At 43.9% G+C, this 23332-nt stretch overlaps 1 protein-coding gene across 1 annotated transcript; it reads left to right on the forward strand.

Moving 5' to 3' along the window:
- The first annotated feature begins 6207 nt into the window (after positions 1-6207).
- Positions 6208-6974, forward strand: LOC120663387 (uncharacterized protein At5g39865-like). The gene has a single exon (XM_039942191.1). It carries the CDS (start codon positions 6208-6210, stop codon positions 6916-6918), a length of 711 nt encoding a protein of 236 aa, XP_039798125.1. The 3' UTR covers positions 6919-6974.
- Positions 6975-23332: the final 16358 nt, after the last annotated feature.

Genomic DNA, 23332 nt, shown 5'->3' on the forward strand with positions numbered 1-23332 from the left:
CAAATATAGTCGATACAGAAAAGGTATCGCCTTTAGTGCAAAAATAAGAAGAGACTTGATCGTAGTGTAATGCGTTTGAGTGTTTTCATGGCCGATATGACATATATCGCCCTTAGATCAAAAATACAATCCAAACGCGTGTTTCGAGTTTGGTTCAGATTTTTCTGTTCGACTTTGGATTGTGAAGATGTGTTGGTTTGTTCGGTGCAATGATCGTGGATTGCAAGACAAAAATTAAATCGAAGCAGAATGAAGGCAGGAAACGAAAGGGGAGGAGGCCCGTCCATTGATTATATTTACAAAAGAGCCAGATAGGCTGTTACATTTACAACCTCGTCTGACTCTGCTCCGAAGAGGTTGCCGACGACCCCATCCAAGCTAACGTCACCAATGATGGCATCAGCAGGATAGTAGAGATCATCGACGAGCTCCTCGAAGGCCTCTCGCCGCGCGCCCCACTCGGGGAAGACCGGCTCCCACTACCGGGAGTCCACCCCGGACATGGTGGAGACGACGGCGATGGCTCTGGCGGTGCCCTCGTGAGCTCCGTAGCGAGCGACCTCCTTGACCTGGGCTGGGACGTTCCGGAGGCGTACGGCGACGGTGCTCCCCTTTGCGTTTACCGAGTCTATGGCGACTCGGGAAGCTTCCAGAAGGGTCTGAACCTGCGACTCCAAGTTTGGGAGATGAAGAGATTAGAGCAGAAACTCGGGGAAGATCACCAAAGATGACGCGGTTAGGAAGACTTACTTGCGACCTTGGTGTCGGCGTTGGTGAGCTGGCCACGGATGACGACCTGATCCGTCTGCGCCGGGTCAAGGTCACGGCGGGCCTCGTTGCGTTGGCGGAGGAGGTGGTGAATGAACCCCTGGGTGCCCTCATCCAAGTCTTGGAAGTTGGCGGGGAGCTCGACGTCAATGTCTCTGCAGAGATGAGAAGGTGGTCAGATACAGATCTCAGATGTAGCATTGGCGAGGAAGAGAATCGTCTTACCCGAGGCGAGGACGGAGCGGTGGAGGAGCGCCAGAGGAACCCTCGCCGGCACGCTTGTTGCTGGCCATCTACTCGGTGGGAGAGAGAAAGGCTGGGGTTTTTGGGAGAGTCTGAGGAAGGAGAAGGCAAAGAAAGCTCTGGCCGATGGAGAAACTATAGCGCCAATGGGGTAATTTATAGCCCAGAGGGGGGAAGGTGAATTGGTTGCGTGCGCCGGTGCAGTTTTTTACCCCTGGATTTAATTTGGGGGTGTGTGGGTAAAAATACGGAAGATGAATCGGCAGATTCCCGTTGTGTGGATGAGAAGGTGAAAGGTTAAGAGCAAAGAAGAGATTTTTGTTCGCCACCCGCACGGGAAGCGAGATGGCAGTAAATGAAAAGACTGTTCGGCAGCGTAATCATGACAAAGATTAATTTCAAAGTAAAAGGGGCATTTTACTCCGAAATTGGGGGGCATGTGTTGACACCAGATTTTGGCACGTGTCAAGGAAGAGTGTTGTAAAGAAGAAAAGGTTCTGCGTCGTACGATCGGTGGATTTGGAGAGGTGGTTGCATGTCACGGTTGAAAACCTTGTTGACCGAAGAAGAGGAGATTGACCAGATATTTTGGCTTTGGTTTGGCAAGAGTTATCTTATTTTTAGAATAGTTTTTCGTTTGTTAAGATAGAATCGTGCTTTGCCATGATCGGCAAGGATTGTGTTAGTGTGGGTATAAATATGAACCCCCCCGGCTATTGTAAAGATTGATACACATCCAAACAAACAAACTTTACTACTTGCAATTTACTTTCTCGTCGGCGTCTTCGCCATCCTTTTTCTTTTCTGCGAGTTCTTTCAAGCTGATCAAGGACGCCTCACATTCGAGCGACTTGTTTTGCTGGTAAGTGTTCGTTTTTCCGAGTAAATCTGAGCTTTAGCTTCGGGGCGCATCGATGTGGCTTCGTTCAAATCTATTCAAAAATTTACCGAATTTATCTAAGCTTTGATCTCGGGCGTATCGCTATTTTCTCGTTTAGATCTATTCACAACTTACCCAGCTTAGCGATCTGTTTAATCGGCTGTAAGCTCTTTGTTTATCACGATAAACCTTGTAAAGCTGATTAAATCGGTTGCAAACTTAGCTCTGTCCATATCCATACATTCGTGGGTTTGTACATTGTTATTTGGCACGTGTCGGCTCTAGATCTAGCCGCCTAGTTGCATATCGGTATCGGCAGCTCATTGCCGATTTCTTGTAGATCACTTTCATTATATGCTTTTCATACCCGATCTGCTGTAGTTTTCTGTATCGGCAGAGTCTTGCCGATACACCGCGTAAGAGTGATTTGGAAATCCAGCCGATACACTCTTGAATTTGACGGTTTGCTGTTTCCTTGTCAATTTATAGGTCAAATTGACTGGCATGCCTTGATTTGAATCAAGTACAGTTCAACCGGTCCTGAAGAGATCTTCTGCACCTGACGTGAAATTGCACCGGTGCCTTGCTCCGGTGGTTCACCATTGTAACCGGTGCTGAACAATCTTCACTTGCACGCCAAACATGCTCTCTGAGTGATGACATGGTGATTGCACCGATGCCTCAAATTAGCACCACCGGTGTAACCGGTGCTACTTGGACTTCTCCACTTGGCTGGGCATTGCACAGCCCTTTGCACCGGTGATAGAGCACCGGTGTATCCGAAGCCTCCGGTTAGAGCGGTGCTTAGTCATCGGTTCAACCGGTGCTACAGTTTTCTGTAGAACTCATCCAATTCGACATTTCTTTGAGTTCTTTCTTCGTGTTTTGCTTTGTGAGTTCTTTCTTCGTGTCTTGCTTTGCTTGGCCTTTTTGCTCCATTCCTGGGATTTATAAATATCCATTTGACAAACCTATTAGTCCCATTGATTGCTGTGTCACTCAATCACCAAAATCACAAACAATGGCCTAATGGGGCCATGTTCCTTACAGATGCCAAGGGAGCCATAGGAACAACATCTGTGCAGCACTGAGTTGTATCTTACACTTCATGATTTCTTTGTTCGTGGCCGTTTCATTGCTTTTGTGCCTCTCTGATGCGATGAAGCAAGACTAGCATATGCACCGCTGCAATTCCACCGCCTGCTGCCAACAAGTGTGTCGTCCATGTAGGATTTACACCTTGCGTTTCATGATTTGCTTGTGCAACCTGTGAGGCCATGGAGGATGCAGGCTGTGTCTGATGGTTTGCCTCTGCAACACTGACCAATTAACCATGCTAAGATTTAACTAACAAGGAGACCTATTTGATGAAAAGAAGATACATTCAGGCTACTTGCCTTGTTTAAGGTAATGTTTCTAGATCGAATATAAAAATTTTATTTGAAATAATATTTAAACAAGTTGAAAATATCTTGGATATGATGCTCTTTTGTAGGTCTTAGACACATTAAAAAAACTGAGAAAATAACATAGTTGCATTAACAAAAGAACAATTGTTCTTTACCCTTTGCGATTAAACTCACCATATGCTTTTGTGATATGATCTTACCTGGTAAGCTCTGTTCTATTCTAAATTCATAATTTGGAGGTCCATGTATGTTTTGACTAATTGATTATGTCAATTTATGTAGATTGCTTCTTCGGATGAATAATGGGTGTTACCGTTATGCATGGCGTCTATTATTTTGTAATTTGGCTTTCCATTGTCCATCGATGTTTTAATATAAGACTACTTCAAACTATTATATTTGTCTTTTCTGGGGTGTTGTAGTGGTGCTATGTCGTTGTAGCGTTTTTTTCCAGCCCTCCTAAATTTTTTCTTGGCTCCACCACTGGGTTTAACCACACTTCATTTCATATAAACAGAGATTTTCTGGCAAATATTTGTACCACCAGCTATAGGTAAGGAGAGTTCGTTGTTGTAAAGGTAATAACCAGGTAATGATATTGTTGACGTTTTGTAGCATTGCTGCTAGATTTGTATTTCTAGACAACGATGCTAAAAAACACGTTAGGCATTCCATGCGTTACGAATGATTCTTCAAGTGCACGAAACGCCGTTATAGCATTTTACCCAGGAGTGTTATAGGGTTGTTAAATTCTTTTTCCATAAGGAAGGCGACAATTAATAAATAGGTAAGTTGATGAATAATTTTTCACTTGATATTCAATTATATAGATAGGAGTAAGATAATATATGGATAATAAGGTAGTGTGATGCACAAGTCAATCAAGCTAAAACTCATGAAAAGGTTAAGATAGAGAGAACGGAAGAAGAAAGCAATTCAAATTTTATGTACTTAGTTAATTATACAACTTATATTATATATATACACCGTACACATAATTATCCGCAGCTCTAGAGTCCGAGACCATACCAGAGGAACTGCACATGGCTGGCAGAGGAGACACTAGCCAACTCAACTACTTTATGAACCTCCTATCCCCTAACCAAATGTGGAGGATTACAGTGACCAGACAGGACTGTCACCACCTGCGGCTACCTCTACAAACAATAGGAAAGGGAAACATCGAGCAACAAATAATTAACCCCAACACCATGTCTACACTATAAGTGATACTCTAGTATCCCATGCAGACCCCCCACTGCACCCTCCGGATGAACAAACATCATACTAGAGCAAACATTCAAATACTGGAACTGGTGCGGAAACACTATATTTACTCTTCTAATCATGTAAGGTATAAAGTATGAATAGAAAATAATCATGTAATACATATCTGACACCACAGAGTTGAAATCATGCAAATATAAATATCTAGAAGATATATATGTTACAGATATCCAAAAATTACAAAGAAAAGCAAGAGCTAAACCAATACCAGAACTTCTAAGCAACCTCGAGGATCTGAAGATGAGCTACTTCAGCCTAAACTCCACTAGCCTACAGACTAAGCAAGAGAGAATTAAGAAAATGAGCAACTTGGTGTGTGTCTCCATTTGAGCACCCCTCATATTTATAGATGGGTACATGGTGTGCACGGCCGGGACATGAAGCTCTTGCACCTTGAACTGCCATGGAGGATCAATGGACAAGCACCACGTGGAAGAAATAAGGCGGTGGAGCTGACCATGGGTTCGGCTGACCTGGCCCTGGCCCCAACCAATCTCTGAGTGGTTGACCAGTGGGCTCTTATGTCAGTTGTAGTTTGCGCAGGTGTTGTCCTAAATTGGTTTCATCTATTTGTGGGCCATCTGATCCGTGTAACCCTAAATGACACGCTCTGATTGGTTAACATATTTCGTCTTTGATCACGAGGTGCTTGTAGTCTGTATTTCGGCTCATTTTCTAGCATTGCAAATTTTTTCCAAAGCACATTTCGGTTTTGGACTATTTTAGTATTATTTTGGATAAGTATACGTGTAAGAACAAACTCTCTTAATTTCTGATCTAATTTACGCATGAAGACGGTCTGTGAGAGCTATGTGCTTTTGGCTTACGTCGTTGGCTTCAGCTACAGAATTGCATAGTTAAGGGGTGTTTAGTTGGTGAAAATTTTTGGACCAAGTGTCACGTCAATAGTTTGACCAGATATCGGGAGGGCTTTTCGGACACTAATTAAAAAATTAATTTCAGAACTCACTTGGAAACCGCGAGACGAATCTTTTGAGGCCTTTGACGCATCATTAGCAAATGTGGGTTACTGTAGCACTTATGTCTAATCATGCACTAATTAGGCTTAAAAGATTCGTCTCGTCGTGTACATCCAAACTGTGTAATTAGTTTTGTTATTTAGTTACATCTAGTGCTTCATACATGTATTTAAATGGGAGGTGAAAATTTTTGGGTGAAAATTTTTGGGAACTAAACGGCCCCTTATTAAACTTGTAGCAATTCTGAAAAGCAAGACTTAAACAATATACTTTGATACTATAAAAAATTCAATTCTTGAAAAATGCATGAGCGCTTAAAAGTAGGTAAGAATTCTGCACAAGGAGCCGTCTCACCTGTCGTACTCCGTGCACGACATCTTGTCCTCAAAATTTAGTAAGAACATCCCGAAGAAAAGAGTAAGAAACGGATCAAAGAGAATAAAGACGCACCAAATGAAGGGAGGTACCACAAGATTTGGGGACAGTTAAACCTGGTTAAAATTAGCATGCCGAAGCCGGGGGCAGCCAGACAACTAGCCACCAAGGCCATCACGCGCGCGCATGCATGCACGAGCTCACCACGCCCGTGGCCTCCTCTCCTGAAGGCGCGCGCATCGGAGCCAAGAAGCAGCCGCCGGCGATGTGGTCGCCGTGGGTCCGCCGGAGCAAGGCCTCCGGGCGGCTCACGCAGTCTCCGTCCTTCTCCGCACCCACGGCGCCGTCGCCGACCGGCAAGGACTACCAGGGTATCAGCGCCATCCTCGACGACGCGGCGCCCGACTCTGGCACCGGCTCACCCGGCAAGATCGTCCTGCACCGCGCTCGGTCGGCGTCCAGGCTGCGCACGTGCAAGTCGTTCGCGGCGGCCGCGGAGGCGGCGGCGGCAGCCGTAGCCGGGGAGCGCCGCGTTGTGCTCTACTTCACCTCCCTCCGCGCCGTGCGCGGCACCTTCGAGGACTGCCGCACCGTGCGCACCATCCTCCGGGGCCTCCGCGTCGCCGTCGACGAGCGGGACGTGTCCATGGACGCTGCATACCTCGCCGAGCTCCGTGCGCTGATGCGGCGGGACCGCCCGCCCCTGCCGCAGCTCTTCGTCGGTGGCAGGCTCGTCGGGGACGCCGAGGAGGTGCGCCTCCTTCACGAGAGCGGGGAGCTCCGGCGAGTTCTGGCCGGCGCGGCACAGGCCGCGCCCACGCCGTGCGCGTCGTGCGGCGGATCTCGGTTTGTCCCGTGCGGCGCCTGCTGCGGCAGCCACCGCCGGTTCAGCGAGAAGACTGGCGGCTTCCGCGTCTGCGCGTCGTGCAACGAGAATGGGCTCGTCCGGTGCGCCGCCTGCTCCTCCAGCAGCTGACGGGCATTTACGTGTTCCTATCTTGGCGTCGATTGGAGAGAGATGAAGAGAAAATGCTGAGCTACTGACGGATTCCTAGATCAACTGTGCTGCATTGGATTCAAACCCTGAAGATCGGTGCGTCAAATAAATCTGAAATGTGTGGAATTTGACATTGTTGAATCGGATTAATTGTGTGTTTTCAGGTGTAGCCAATCAATGCCCATGAATAGAGAGATTAAAGGAATAAGTCTATTTTTGGCTCCTCTAGACCAGTTGTTTGTCTTGTTTGTACAATTGAACCCTTAACTCTAGAACTGTTAAGCTTCTACCGTCTAACAAAAAATGTTATTCTATAGTGCACCTCTCTAATCATCCTGCTAAATTACTACTATCAGTATGTTTTTTGCTCGTGCCCATATGTTTTTTATACTCGTTTCCTTATATTTCTATGCTCGAATATATTATATGCTCGTGTTCCTATATTTCTATACTTGTGTCCTTATATTTCTATGCTTGGAACATTTTCTATGCTCATGTCCGTATGTTTCTATGCTCGCGTAAATTTTGAATTAAAAATATTCAGCAAATATATTCACAATGAATCTCAAATTGTGCATAAAAATATCACATATCTTATGGTGGAAATCGTTTGTGATTTGGATATTCGAGTGAAGAGTTATGGTGAAAAAACTAAAAGGAAAAGATGGGTTTGCATGCATGCGTCAATTGGCAGATGTGGGGATTGGAGGCTTGCTGGTTGGGTTGGCCAGAAAGCAAGTTGGGTTGGCCGGGGCTTCCAATTGCTATAGCACTAGAAGAAATGTTTTAATTAATGATGATAGCCGACTTCCGTCACAAAAGTCTTACCTTTACAAAAAAAATCATTTGTAACGGTTTCAGAATCTATCATGGATTGAGCATCACAGATTGATCGGTGTGACGGATTTATTAAACTGTCACGGATTGACTCAATATGTGACAGATCTAAGACGTCACAGATTAGCCTTAAACTTACTTAAACCCAGCCCAAGCCCAATAGTAGTGATGAAAACAACCATCACAAACATCGTCACATATTGAATGACCATGTTATTACGAGACACATGGCTGCCGATGTGGACCCTGACATGGCTGTTGTGGGTGACATGGATGATGACTCAGATATGCTGACTCTGATGCTGACATGGCTATTCATACTAACATGGACGATGACATGGACGCTTACAAAGATGATGTGGCTACTGACGTAAGCATCCAAGCCCATCTACATCCGGCCCATTATAATATGGCCCATTTTTCTAATAAATTCATTGTCATTTCAGCCCAAATATAGATAAAAACTAGCTCATGTAAAAACAGCAAATAAAACATCTCATTTTATGGATAAATTCTAATCCAGCATGTTTATCACATACATACAACACTAAAGTTTTTCGAGCATCTCATCAGCTTGAAATTAGTTTAACTCTAGTTAATCTAGCACAAGATCTAACAATACTGCAAAAAAAAGTAGCTTAAAGCACAAGCTCAAGTTTTGAATCCTTCTCAGCTTATTAATTGCAGACCAGCAATGGACCCCACAATGACAATCTCATCTTAAATAAAATCCTATTGAAGTAATATCTGCATAGAAGGAGCACTCTTCAAGTGAGATTCGAGGCATACTATGTAAACGTAAAGTTTCAACTTGATCAGTGAATCACAGATAACTGAAATAACTAACCATCGGGGAAATAATAAATATTGGCAAACAACAATTACTTAGCCAATGATCACTGTAACATGAAAACAACATTCAAATATGTAATAAGCTACTAGAAGCATGAAAGATACATGATCTTAAGTTAAATAGCTATAGAATAAAGACAGACCTTGCAAATACAAAGCTACAAAATTCCTGACTAAAGATAGCTAATTTGAAATTCAGCTAGTTACCATAAGTAACAAGGTCCCAAGGAACAGAACAAGTAGCAAGTAGTACTGGAAATACTAGCATTCATGAGATACACAGACCTGCTATTCTGAATAAAGTGCAAACTTCATAATAGAGCCGAGATATTGTGACTGCACACTACAAGAAATGTGGTGATATATGACGAAAGTTTTATGATATTTTTAAACAGCGTCACAATTGCACATAATCCATGACAATTTTCAGATTTTCGTCATGAATTTGAAGGTATGGGTCCTAAGCCCAAAACTTAGTGACGTTTTATTGAATTCGTCATAATTGAGCCCACAAAACATGACGTTTTAATATTAATGTCATAGAAATTGTCATAGTTATTTTGACTATATATTTTGACATTCACCAGTTTTTTCAATTTTTTTGCTTCTCTTATTTGATGCTTATTCATGGTATGCTAGGCGTTATATTTTTAGTTAAATTATCAGTATAGCTTAAAAAATGAGCTATGCTCTCATTCATGGGATGCTAGGTGTTATTTTTTTAGTTAGTATTGCTTAAAAAGAGTTAAATTATCAGTATGGCTTAAAAAAATAAATGAGCTATGCTCTCATTCATGGGATGCTAGGCGTTATTTTTTTAGTTAGTATGGCTTAAAAAGGAAAAAAAAGTAGCATAAGGGGTGGAGGGGTTCAAACCCTGGTCATCAGGATAAGTGGCACCCACCTTTCAATTACGGTACAACAATGTTTGCATCTATATGTCAGGTATTAAGTCTTTAATACATATGTATCTCATGTTTTAATTCGAACAATAAAGGAGGTGCAATTGGGGATTCGAACCATAGACTGCAAATGCGTTTGACCATGGACGGCATTTTATTAGGCGCAATTGGCGATTCGAACCATAGACTGCAAATGCGTTTGACCATAGACGGCATTTTATTTGCTTATTAACATTTGCAGCTCACACGAGCTCCACGTGTATCACGGATCCACCTATCAGAAGGTTGTTTTAAATCGAGAAAAAAAACAACGTAACTAGACGGAATGGGAATCGAACCTGCCTCCTCAAAGTCGAGCTCCGGCCGAGCTACCATCGGAGATCGGACCATTTGATATTTCCTTACTTAACTGTCCTTTGTATTAATTCCGAAAAAAACAGAGCCACAGCTGAGAATCGAACCAAGAACCTCGCCAAACGAAGAGCTAGCCTCACCACTAGGCTACCCTACAAGTTCCGATTCTTATTGCTTTGACACCGAACTGTAATAATAACCGACATATATTTCGAAATATATTATATAAACAGTTTGTAAATTGAAAAAAAGGTGAGCCGAGAATTGTGATCCACGAAGGTCTTACAAAAAACTGAAAAATAAAATAAAAAACTAACCTTACATGGGCAACGAATTGTGAGCCACAGGCACAAGAGCCTTACCACTGCATCATGCATGCCTTTGTGATTGTCTACAAATTAAAATATTATATAAAAGAAATAAAAAAAGTGACAAAACAGTAAAAATAGCAAGGGTCGGAACTCGAACCTGAGAGCTTGACCATCGGCTTAAGGTGTCTCATCAGCTATGTCATCGACCATGTCAAATTACATGTCATTATTGTCATCCATGTCATCTCCATGTTAACAGTCATGTCATCCTCCATGTCATTGATATGTGACATGGCAATTAAATTCATGACGAAAATTATACTGTTTGTGACGTTTATTATCGTTATAGAAAACGAGCTTGGGTTGGGCTTCGGGGGCCTGGGGATATTTTATGACGCTTTCAAAACTTCATTGATCAAGCAATCTGTGATGAAATTTTAAGAAACGTCACGAGGTGTAATCTGTGACGCTCAATATATGACGCAATTTGAGATCGTCATAGATACTGTTTTATGACGATTTTTTAGTGATCTGTGACGAAATTTAATCGTCATGGATCAACAGATTTTTTGTAGCAGCAGAAAATGGAACTCTGGATGTGAACCTGTATATGGAAAACATAGGCTGAAAACTCACTAATTTGGTATAAGACAAACAGCTAGAACATAGTAGTAAAAAAATTAGTTTTGATTCATCAGATAAACTAGCAAATCAAAATTGGCTTTGACTAAGCCAATGTTTTTACACTAAAGAGTAAACTTAATATCCTATCAAGTATCAACAACAGCTGTAGCACACTTGGTGCACCAACCTAGAACAAATCTGATACTCTACTTTTCATCACGGGATAAATGCCAATTTATTTACAGTAAAGATCTTTAGCTATGCTAGCGAAGATGCCACCATTGATAATGTGAGTAAACATAACATAACTGAATTAAGATATGATCCAAATAATCATATGCATGTGACCACTAAATAGTCAAATTAATGCATGATGAGGGGCAGTTAAATTAATCCTGCGACTATTTTTGTGCCTATACATAATCATAGCTCAGTTCAACCAAGAATAACACATGACAGGATGTGCATTACAACTAAATTCCGGCCGCTGGCAAAGCACACCACCGCCCGTCCGCCCCTCCCTGCCCTCTGCACGTGCGCCACGCGGACGCCGAGCCCTGCCCACCGCCACCAGCAACGACCGAGCGCCGCGCCTTCCCGTGCCTCTCCCCTGCCAAGTCCCCTCCCCCTCATTTCCTTGGCTGTGAAGCCTCTTCACTGCTCGCTCCACTCCTTCCCTTTTCCTAGAGTCGAGCTTTTCCCTGTGCCAGGGAGCTCTCGCTGTCGCCATTAGCGCTGCCACCCCCTACCCACCGCGGAGCTCCCTGCTTCAGTTGTTTGCTGCAACCAAGCCCCTAGATAGCTTCCTCACCTCCTAGGGAAGCTCACCGGCTCGGCCTCGCCCTCTCTCACACGTTGGAGTGCCACCGCCACCCCACCCGCCTCACCACCAGCGACCCCTTTCCGTCCGCCCCCAACCCCGTCTGAGGCCACCAACAGGTAGCTACGGACCTCCTGATGCTCATCCCCCTCCTCCCTCGCCGCCGGTGACCCAAATCGCCGGAGTCCAGCTGGCCATGTCCGCCCCTCCCTCCAACTCTGGCCAGGGGCTGTTTTGAAAGGTTTACAAGATTACAGGGTCCTTAGCGCAAAATCTAGGGGTCCCGTTGTAAACTTTAGCCTAGATTTTCTATCTTTTTCAGCAAACTTGTAAATTCATTTAAAAATCATAGAAAAATAGAAAAATGCAAACTCAAAGGTTTTATATTCCTGGTAACTAGATCTAAACTTTTGTTACATGCATTTTTTCATTTGCTTACTGATATTTGCTCTATATCAAATACAAGTTTATTAGACTCTTAATTAGATTTCAAATTCTATACACTGCATGGCTACCATTTTTGGTCAGTGATTTATAAACTAGCAGGGTAGTCCTGTGTAAAAGTCTGATGGTCAGAAGACATTCCTAGCTTTAGGTTTAATTAAATCTTGATTTATGTTTTGAAGATGAATCCGCTCAAGTATGCTTTTGGTGTATTGGCTGGGAAATTCTTAGGCTTCATTATTCATGAGAAAGGCATAGAGATTGATCCAAAGCGAATTGAAGCCATGAAAAAAGTGGGGGCTCCAACCTGTATGAAAGATTTGCAGAAGTTTATGGGCAGAACAGCAAGAGGCTTTTACTCCTATTCTTCGATTAAAAGATGAAGCTGAATTTACTTGGTGGCAGAACAACAAGAGGCTTAAGATCAAGAATTGTTTATCTTCACCACCAGTTTTGAAGGCACCTATTAGAGGTATTCCTTTTAGGCTGTATGTGGCTGCAGAAGATAAAGTTATTGTTGTTGTTTTGACTCAAGAGACCGAAGGAAAGGAGTATATTATTACATATGTGGGCCGATGGCTTATTAATGCAGAAACAAGGTACACTTTTATTGAGAAACTGTGCTTATCTTTGTATTATGCTTGTACCAAGTTGAGGCATTATCTGTTATAGTTACTTGTCAAGCCGATGTTATTAAACATATGCTTCAACAACCGATTTTGAGTGGCAGAATCGAAATGTGGGCTTATGCACTTGTTGAATATGATTTGAGCTATGAATTCTTGAGAGTTGTTAAGGGTCAAATTGTAACGGATTTTATTATCGAGCATCGGATTAATGATGAGCATGATTTTGGAGTCGGCTATATTACTTGCACACCATAGAAGTTGTTCTTTGATAGCTCGGCTTGTGATAATGGTCAAGAGATTGGTGTTGTTCTTATTTCTCCAAGTGGCACTATTTTTGAATTCTCAAATCAATTGGAAGAAGAACACACGAATAATCAAGTTGAATATGAGGCACTTCTATTTGACTTGGAATTCTTGGAATCTATGGGCATCAAACATGTGGAAGCTTATGGGGATTCACTTTTGGTGGTGCAGCAAGTGTCCAAGGAATGCCAATGTTATAATGGGTCTTTAAATGCATATCTTTGATATTATCTCTTTGCTTTGATGAATTTATAATTCGATATATTCCAAGAGAAGATAATAGAAAGACAAATGCTCTGGCTCAGCAAGCATCTAGATAGAATGTTACCAAAAAATATTTTAACATGAGAAAGCCAATGCGAGCAAGAGCCGAGCTGCTGGTTCTGGACCAACCGGTCCGACCGGTCGCGCCGATCGATCTGACTGGTCCTGAGACCGGTCTGACCATTCAGACAATAGAAAATAGCAATTCGATCATTAATTCTGAGCCAGAGGAAAAGGGCAAAGTTGTTAATTGGAGGGTGCCTATCATAACATATTTGAGAGACCCTGGTCATGGTACAAATAGGAATATTCGGTGATAGGCATTTAAATATATTTTGATTGACGATGAGCTTTATCGTCGGACTGCTGAAGATTTGCTTCACAAGTGTTTGGATGCGGATCAGCCTCATGTTGCTATGGGAGAAGTCCATGAAGGCATCTGTGGTACGCATCAATCGGCTTCTAAAATGAAGTGGTTACTTAGAAGAGCCGATTTCTATTGGCCAAGCATGATGGCAGATTGTTTTAGATATTATAAAAGGGTGTGAAGAATATCAGCGGTTTGGTGATATACAATTGGTGTCCGCTGCGTTATTACATCCTATTATCAAGCCATGCCTTTCAGAGGATGGGGGTTGGACTTTATTGGACAGATTAATCCTCCTTCTTCAATGGGGCATCACTTCGTGTTGGTTGCTACAGATTAGTTCACTAAATGGACCGAAGGGGTTCCTTTGAAGAATATGACATATAGAGAGGTGATTGAGTTTATTACAGAGCATATTATTCATAGATTCGACATTCCATAGATTTTGACGACGGATCAAGATTCATCATTCATTTCAAAGGAGGTGCATGATTTTGTCGAATCTTACAAAATTAGGATACTCAACTCGTCTTCATATTATGCTCAGGCCAATGGTCAGGCCGAGTCTAGTAACAAAATCTTGATAAAGCTTATCAAGAAGAAGATAGAAGAAAATCTTAGGATATGGCATGAGGTTTTATCCGAAGCATTGTGGGTTCATTGCATATCTAGACATGGTGCTACTAAAGTTACTCCTTTTGAGCTTGTATATGGTCAAGAGGCCGTTTTGCTTGTTGAGGTGAATCTGGACACCTATGGATTGAGAATAATCTCTCCGCTGTTGATTCTCATAATTTGATGATAGATAATATTGATGAGGTGAGCGACAAGCGGTTGCAAGCTTTGAAGGAAATTGAGAAGGACAAGCTTCGGGTGGCTAGGGCTTACAACAAAAAGGTGAGGGCAAAATCTTTTCAGGTTGGTGAGCTGGTTTGGAACACAATATTGTCTCTTGGGATGAAGAGCAACAAGTCCAGCAAGCGGTCGCCAAGTTGGGAAGGACCGTACAAAATTGTCAATGTTATATTCGATAATTCTTATATGGTGGAGACATTACTAGGAGAACGTCTTTTAAGGGCTTTAATGGAAGATACTTGAAGAAATTTTACCCCAGGGTGTGGCAAGATGCTTGAAGACGAAGACGGCCGGTATAAGAATATCGCCCTTAGCATTTTTTTTAGCCTTGTATTTTTCTGTGTAAATCATGTATTTAGGCTAGATTCTGGTACTTGCTTTTTGGCTTGCAAGCTCACCAAAAAGGCAGAGGGACATAAGTAGGCAACCAAATTTGGCAAAGTGTCGAGGCCGACCAGTCAGACTGGTCTGGGCCTGAGTAATCAGAGTTGAGTTAGATCTGTAATTTAGAGTCCTTTTGTAATCTGATTGGGAAGGGGTACGTCCTCCCCCGCCTATAAATATAAAGGCCACGGCTGATTGAGGTCCTTCTACCTAATCGAAACATTCAATCTACTATTTTCTTCAAATCCTAGCTTTCCAACTTCGTATTGTTCTTTGCTCATCGCTACGGCGTTCAAGTGCGTCTTGGGTCACCTGCTGACTCCAAGACAACCCTAAATCTGCGACCTCCGATGTGTCCCTCCCGAGTTCGTGGTTTTAGGTCTTCGCAAAGCTTTCTGCATCCAACCGGTCTGACCGGTTGGCGCAACTGGTCTAGCAGGTCGTCGGGGTTCTTCGCTGATGATCAGATCGTTTGCGATCTACGTGTTCTAATGCTTGTGTGTTGACCAATTTCGCGTCAACGGTTAGTAGAAACCAATTTATTTTGACAGCAACGTGCAGAGCTTAAAGGTAGTGGTAAAGTGGTCAGTTCTTGGTTAACCACAAACGAGATTTAATGGAGAGATAGGAAACAGGTTTGGTTTTGGCTTATTGTCGTGTGAAGGACATGGGTCCATGTGGCATGGGTGAGTGGATCAATGAAGGTCAACAGAAATAGAAAGAAAGGAAAATTGGGTTGAAGGGATATTTAGCCAGAGATGGATTGAAAACTAGAAATACATACAAGGATTTCTCTAAAGAAACATGGTTGTGTTGACAGTCAAAATTGGCATCAACCAGTCTGACCGGTCTCACCGAGCGGTCTGACCGGTCGGGGTACTGTAACCTGCCTGGCAGGGGACCGACTGGTTTGACCGGTGGGTCCGACCGGTCTGACCGGTCTAGGAGGAATCCGAATGTAATTATAGTTCTTAATAGATTTAGGTATGTAAACAGAATTTCTTGCGGGGTAAGTCTTCGCCACCCTATAAATATAAAGGGTCACGCCCGATTGAGGACACACAACCCAATCGAACCAATCAAATACATTTATCTTTTATTGTCTTTACCTTTTCTCTTTACCCTAGCTTTTTCAACCTCGACATGTTGTTCTTCTCTCGTTTCTATGGCGTTTGAGGACGCCCTAGCTGGCCTGCCGAGCCTAGGGCAACCCTACGCGCGCTTGCCCCGACGGGGTCCCTCCCGGGTAAGCGTTCGTCGGATCGTCGTCGTTCTGCACTGCGACCGGTCTGACCGGTCCCTCTGACCGGTCTGATCGCTCCACGTAGGAGGTGCTGCAAGGAGCCCCTCCTCGCACCGCGTGATCTAGCATGATCGTGTGTTGGCCCGTAAAAGGCGTCAACACAAATTGGCGACTCTGATGGGGAAGAGAATCAGGTTATCATGACCGATTTTTCAAACTCTAGCCATATGGTGGCACATGATAATCTACTTGAGGAGTATAAGCGAGAATACGATGGAGCAGCTAAAAGATTATTCTTGTCCCGCTACCATACAACAGAGCAAGGAGTCAAGAAGATAAATGAGTGTCAGATTCCATCCACAATTGAAATATTAATGGAGATGCGATCCTCAAGTACTTTATCTAATATTCTATCTAGTGTTGTCAAAGATTTGATTGATCAAACAGATAGTTCAATTCAAGCTCTTGTTGTTCAAAAGTCGGTTACTGAAAAGTCGGCTAATAATTCTTGCAAAAGTTTGCCTAATGTTGGTGGTCAAGCTGAATTTGTTGATCAAAAATCCCCTGGCAAGTACACAGAAACTAATTCTAGTACCTCTATGCTGGGGGGCAACAAAACAATGGCAATAGTGTAGGTTGCACTGGAACCGGTCTGACTAGTTCCCCAACCGGTCTAACAGCCTCTCCAAGGGTTTTGCAAAATAAGTCAAAGCTAAAGATGGTTAAACCCGAGAAACCTGAGATTGGTGTTTAGAAAACTGTTGAATCCAAAACCCGTCATAAGCATGAAAAAAAACTCGAAGCCAAATAAGAAGTTTCCGGCTAAATCCTCAAAACAAAAGGATATCAAACATGCTAGTTGGGCTAAAAATTCCAAGCAACCAGAATCTGTTCCAAAACAGAATTTCTATGATCCGAATCGGCAATAGAATTATGTTCCTATGTCAATGTTGTTTCGTCATATGGATCCCCTATGCATATGCCATATGGACATTATTTTAGCATGCCTTATTTATGTTCACCGTCTCCTACTAGATATTTTTGTGAAGATTATATTACTTATAGAGAGTCGGTAATTAGTAAGCCATCACTTACCAATAATGACCGTTTTGACCAAAAGGATCGGTATATACAGAAAAAGAAACACAAGATGATCAAACAAGTCTATCGTGTCAAAAAAGATGGACGATTGAATAAAAATTCAGATTTGATACAAGATAAAGAAAAGCCGACCATTCAAGAAACATCGACTAGTTTTATTGATCAAATTTCCCTAATGTTGGACATGTTCTAAATATTGCTGATCAACAATTAAGTTCGGCTGGGGGGCATGACAAGAAAAGAAAAGACCGGCGACAAGCCAACTGGTCTGACCGGTTCCCAGACCGGTCTGACCGGTACACTGACCGGTATGACTGGTACTCAGACTGGTCGGACCGACGCGCCCAGTAAGTCTGGAAATTCCTCCAAGGGCGAAAATAAAGCAAGACCGAGATTCAAAGAGCTCTTGGCCAAATATGAGAAAGAGAGAGCTGTACAGAAGCAGAAGGGATGGCTAGACGAAGACAAGGATATAAAATCAACGTCAACATCTAGTGAGCAATCAGATCCTCGCTCACATCAAGGTAATTGTGTTGTTATGCCACATTCAGAGCCGGTTGCCCCATGGTTTTGGCCACATTCCTGTTATTACACACCTTTGGATTATAATGGGATGCATATGCAATCTTATTACATTCAGTATCCTTCTCTGTATCCAAGTTGTGTATCGCCTAGACCGATTGTTACTAGCAACAATCTGGTCAAAAAAAATCTTTATTGCTGCAAGGAGGGTGAGAAGAGCACGAAACCATATTCAAAATATTTACAGCCGAGGTGGTGTCCCTCGGGCTTATCTCACACCCAAAAGAGAAGGCTGCAACGTATGCGCAAGCAAGAGTCGATGGAGCAACAAGTGGAGGTCAAGCCAACAAAATCAGTAATCATGAAGGAAGTTTGGAAGCCGAAGCAAATTGTTTCATCATTAACTTGAAGAAAAACAAGTCATGGCCAATAAAATTTTATCGTCTTTAGCACAACTATTGGCCGATGTAATGATAATCATTGCCCTTAGACAATTTTGGCTCCGAAGAATATTTTTTGGCAAGAAAGCTTTACCAAAAAATAGAGGGGCATATGTTGACAGCCAAAATTAGCATCAACCGGTCTGACCGGTCTCACCGAGCGGTCTGACCAGTCTCACCGAGCGGTCTGACCGGTTGGGGTACTGTAGCCTACCCGTCAGGGGACCGACCGGTCTGAACGGTCTGACCGGCTTAGGAGGAATCCGACTGTAATTAGAGTTCTTAATAGATTTAGATATGTAAACATGATTTCTTGCGGGGTAAGTCTTCCCCACCCTATAAATATAAATGGTCAGGGCCGATTGAGGACACACAACCCAATCAAACCAATCAAATACATTTATCTTATATCGTCTTTACCTTTTTCTTTTTACCCTAGCTTTTTCAACCTCGACATGTTGTTCTTCTCTCGTCTCCATGGCGTTTGAGGACGCCCTAGCTGGCCTGCCGAGCCTAGGGTAACCTTACGTGCTTGCCCCGACATTGTCCCTTCCGGGTGAGCGTTCGTCGGATCGTCATCGTTTTGCACTGCGACCGGTCTGACCGGTCCCTCTGACCGGTCTGACCGCTCCACGCAGGAGGTGCTGCAAGGAGCCCCTCCTCGCGCCGCGCGATTTAGCACGATCGTGTGTTGGCCCGTAAAAGGCGTCAACACGTTGGACATATCACTGATTTAGATGAAAGAATTATTTAGAAAGGTATACGTGCATCCTGAAAATTAAAGTACTACAAACTGAAAAGAATCCGGCAAACATGTCACTTTAGAGTTGGTAATCTAGTACTAGCATGTACAAGATTAATGGGAGAGTGCATGGTCCATGACGTATTACAGCTATACGTGGCCACGTGGGCACAGAAAGGAAGTGGCGAATGGGTGATAGCAGCTTGGTTCTTACTGAAACAAGATGTAGGGATGCTTCTAACCTGTACATGGTGGTTGATGTCGATGGTTAGGTTAGACTAGCAGCGGCCAGAAACACTTCACGATGATGATTCTATTGTGGACGATTATGCAGGCTCGGCGCTTGCGGAAAAATTAGCAACCAAGAGTTGGAGAAGGCAGGAAGGTGTTGTTCCGTGTGAGGGTGATGGGCTGGCCTGCAAGGGCCGGTTAGGGAGAGAGAGAAAGAGACGAGAGAGGTTGTTGGGCTAGGCCAAAAGCGATAGGGAAAAGAAAGAAAAGAGTTTAAGAGGTAACCTAATCGTATTTTTAATTTATTTTTCATGCAGAACATTATGCACTCAACATGAATGCAAGACAAACAGATTAACCTCATATAATTTATAAACACAACCAATTATTTTCCTACACTAGATTTCCTGTAAATATAATAAATGTTGGAAAATTTATAATTATGAAAAAAATCATTATTTTACTTTTCTTTCTAATCACTTTCTGAAATCCAACAATTTCAGGATGTGACACCACACGTGTATATCCCATATATGGTCAGCTCCGGCTCATGCCATACGAAACTAAAGTTTATATAGTACTCCGATCCTTATCAAATATTAACTCAGAACTTATAAATAATATTGGGTGGTCTTTCTGAAGCGCCCCGACCCGAAGATCAAGGCTAAACCATGTATTAATTACCGAATAAGGTCTCCGGCATAATACATGTTACATCAAGTGGAGTCCAGAGTCATACAGAGCTTTATTTAACACGTACATGAGGAGTAAAGTGACAACACAAAGCTACACAGAACAACCATAGGATAACAACTAGCATAGCGACATGCAGGACTAGCTCTTCATCCATCACGGCTCCACTCGATCAGCTTGGGTGCGGACACGATCTACTCGTAGTCTTCTGGCACAAAGTCAGGATCCTCTGGAGAAAAATCAACAGGGGTGAGTACAAAAGTACTCAGCAAGCTCCACCTCACCCTACGGGAGGGGACTGACATGCACGACACATAATAAGCACATTCTACTAACAATGCAACTAATGGTATGCAACTCTTCCCGACATAACTCACAATAGGTAGCTCACTAGTTGTCAGGACCACACCGTAGCCTGTCCATACCGTGGACACGGACCATTCGAATGGATTATACACTCTGCAGAGGTCGTACACTGTACCCACACGCTCGGCTGTCCGAATGGACAACCGACATAGCCGACACCCAGCCGTGGTCACGCCCCAGCCCGGCCGCACAAACCCTCGGGCCCTGACCCCAATGGTCTATACCCGTAAACCATCCCTGCGACCGCCAGGCTAACCAGTGGGATTAGGCTAAGTCCGGCCCATACCGGAACCTGTGGTCGTACTAAAGTAAGCTAGGTGAGATGTCAAAACAACTCGGTCCTTATGGTTCACCAGGACAGCAACCATCCCTCAACATATCAACTCGAGCCTACCACCACGGTAGCACTCACCTGCCAGTCTACCACCACGGTAGCGCCGGCTCCAGCATACCCAGCTGCCCTGGTCTCAGCCAGATCCCTTCGTATCCTATTCTCAGCTCTGGATATGCATGACTACTCAGATGTATGCATGAGCACACTCAATCACTCTAGTACTGGTATATGTAATCGATCCTAGACCCAGGCTACAGCTAACCGTCCTCACATGGATGCAACCGCTCACGTAGGGGTCGATGGAACTTGCCTTCACTTGCGTACGCGTCGGCGGCGGCGGCTTCCTGCTCGTGGTACGGGTCTTCTGGCTCCTTGGCGGGCTCCTCCTCGGTCACTCCGTGATCTACGGGCGAGAACGGCACAACCGGCAAACAAACACAAGCAAGCAATAAGCTCAAATGGAGATGAAAATAGGAGGAAAAAGAGTTACGTGAAAAGGAGTTGATATGAAGGAGATTTTGAGTTTACAGTATTGATTGGTAGAATGTTTTGGATTAAGTGCTCACGGCCTGGTGGGTGTTTTGGGCCTTTGTTGCGGAGTTAATGGTCGGGGAAGCTGCCTGCCATCTCACCTTGGCGCGGAACAGCTCGAGGAAGAGGATCAATTGTTGGAGCTTCGTTTCGTGAGTGAGCTGGGCTCAGGAGGAGTGGTTCAGCTAGCGGAGCGAAGTGGCTCGGTGTGCTTGGGCTGGTGACGGGGCTCGTCACGGCCTTGCTCCTTTTATAGACGAGGAGGGCAGGAGCGGTGTTGCGCAAGGACGGCGACGGCGTGGGCTGTGGCAGCTCGTCGTCAACGCGAATAGTGGCAGCGCTGAAGGCGCGGGCGTCGAGGCGGCAAAGCCGGCGGGGGCGCTACAGCGGCGTGGGCGAGGTGGGGACGCGGGAGTGGGCGGCACGGCGTGATGCCGGCGGCAGTGCGCGGTCCCATCGTGGGGCCGGCGTGTCGCGCGTGCGCGAGTGAGAGCGAGCGGGTGAGGTGGTTCAGCGGAAAAAAATCTCGGCCGGCACTGTGCGTGGCGATCCTGATTTTTAGCGAGGTGGGTGCTGCCATGACGGGTCTTTTCAAGGTCAATGGTGTGGGTACTCTGTGGCTTCCATGGAATAATGAAGTTATGGCAAAGGAGGTAGGCGCTGTCATGATTGTCTGGGAATTATGGTACTGTGACTTGAGAGGCTTTTATGGAAAGAGACGAGATGATTTTTGTCGTAGGTGCATGCATGTGTATGCTGGTTACTGGAGGGAATGAATGAACTAACGCAAGGCAAGAGTATAAAATAGTTTACCTAGTAGTTATGTAATACCGCGTATGACGTTAGTATTATTTTATGTTATTAGTTTAATTGCAACATAAGTTTTATTTTAGTGATTGTTGGAAATTGAGGCAGCCCTACTAAGTTGAGGATCTACACCAACTCACTTCAGAGTCGGTCAGCATCTAGTTACTTAGTGTACCGGGCCCTTTTGACGGCAGAGCCGCCTTTTGCTTCCGGAAAGCAGAGCCTACCAACAGATGAAGCTGGCTTCCGGGTGGCAGAGCCAACCTTCGATGAAGCCCAGACCCTTTTGTGATCCCGGGTGGCAGAGCCAACCTTCGATGGATCACAACTTATACACTAAGTACTTAAATTTAACCGGGAGACTAACACTTATAAAGACGCTTACCTTATTGAAGCAACAAAGGAACACACACCTAGCACACTCTATCTATGCTCACTTCTACCATGCCCTTGGATGTGTGTGGGATGGAGTGGAGTAGTATGGCATGGCAAGGGGTGACACCATCCTTATATAGGCACTCATACCCTCTTGGATGAGTGACACTTGTCACACTCTAGGAGGTTCCCTACAAATATCTAAGTTCCCTATAAATATCTAATTCTAGAAAATTCTAAATTTTACCATGACAAGAAAATATCCAAGCTTCTTGTCTTCTTATGATTCTTGTGGAACATTCTAGAACCTTGTCATGGTGAACAAAATTATGCCATGGTTTATCCTTATTTTTATAGAACCTTCTAGAAGTTTGCATTATAAATTTCAACACTCCCCCTTAATCGTGATGAAAACTGGGATGTTACACTTTCAAAGGAGCTATGACATAGTTGTGCAGAGAGCAACAAGTTATGACAGAACAGTGGAGTAAAGAGGCGGTGGTGATTGTTCAGATCACAATTTTACTTACTCGCATCTGCCACTATACCAATACAATATGTTTAAATAATATTTGACTGTAGCAACGCACACGAATATATGGCTAGTATAAACAATAAAGTGCGACCGATACCTGTGTAGACCAATGCTCGCGCGGCGGGGTCAATAATAAAATTACTCTCCTTTTTTGAAAACTCGGCTACTGAGTACTGCTACGGTATGGTTTCACACCAATTAAATGGAGCAGTTTTCCGACACACGGGAAATTCCTTTTTGCACAGTACAAAAGTAGCACGACACAAATCCTTTTCCTCTCCAAGGAATGAACGAACATGAACAAGATAACGAATCACCATCATGGGGGGCCGCCGCCGCAGCGGCAGCTTGCTGATAATCGCGCGCCAGACATGATGAGGGTGGGCACGATGGTCGTGCCGGGGCGGAAAATTAAAAAAGCAGCTAGCAGGGCGCATATTCGGCCGTCGCGTCGTGATTACGGCCTAGCCCTAGCCCTAGCCGATTAAACCAACCTTTAATTAGTGGTGGGGTCCCATTCACAGCCA

Source organism: Panicum virgatum, chromosome 3N, assembly GCF_016808335.1.
Source record: "Panicum virgatum strain AP13 chromosome 3N, P.virgatum_v5, whole genome shotgun sequence".
Lineage (NCBI taxonomy): Eukaryota > Viridiplantae > Streptophyta > Magnoliopsida > Poales > Poaceae > Panicum > Panicum virgatum.

Excerpts from the sequence above, each read along its gene's own strand:
- LOC120663387 (XM_039942191.1), top strand. The coding sequence starts at position 6,208 with ATGTGGTCGCCGTGGGTCCGCCGGAGCAAGGCCTCCGGGCGGCTCACG.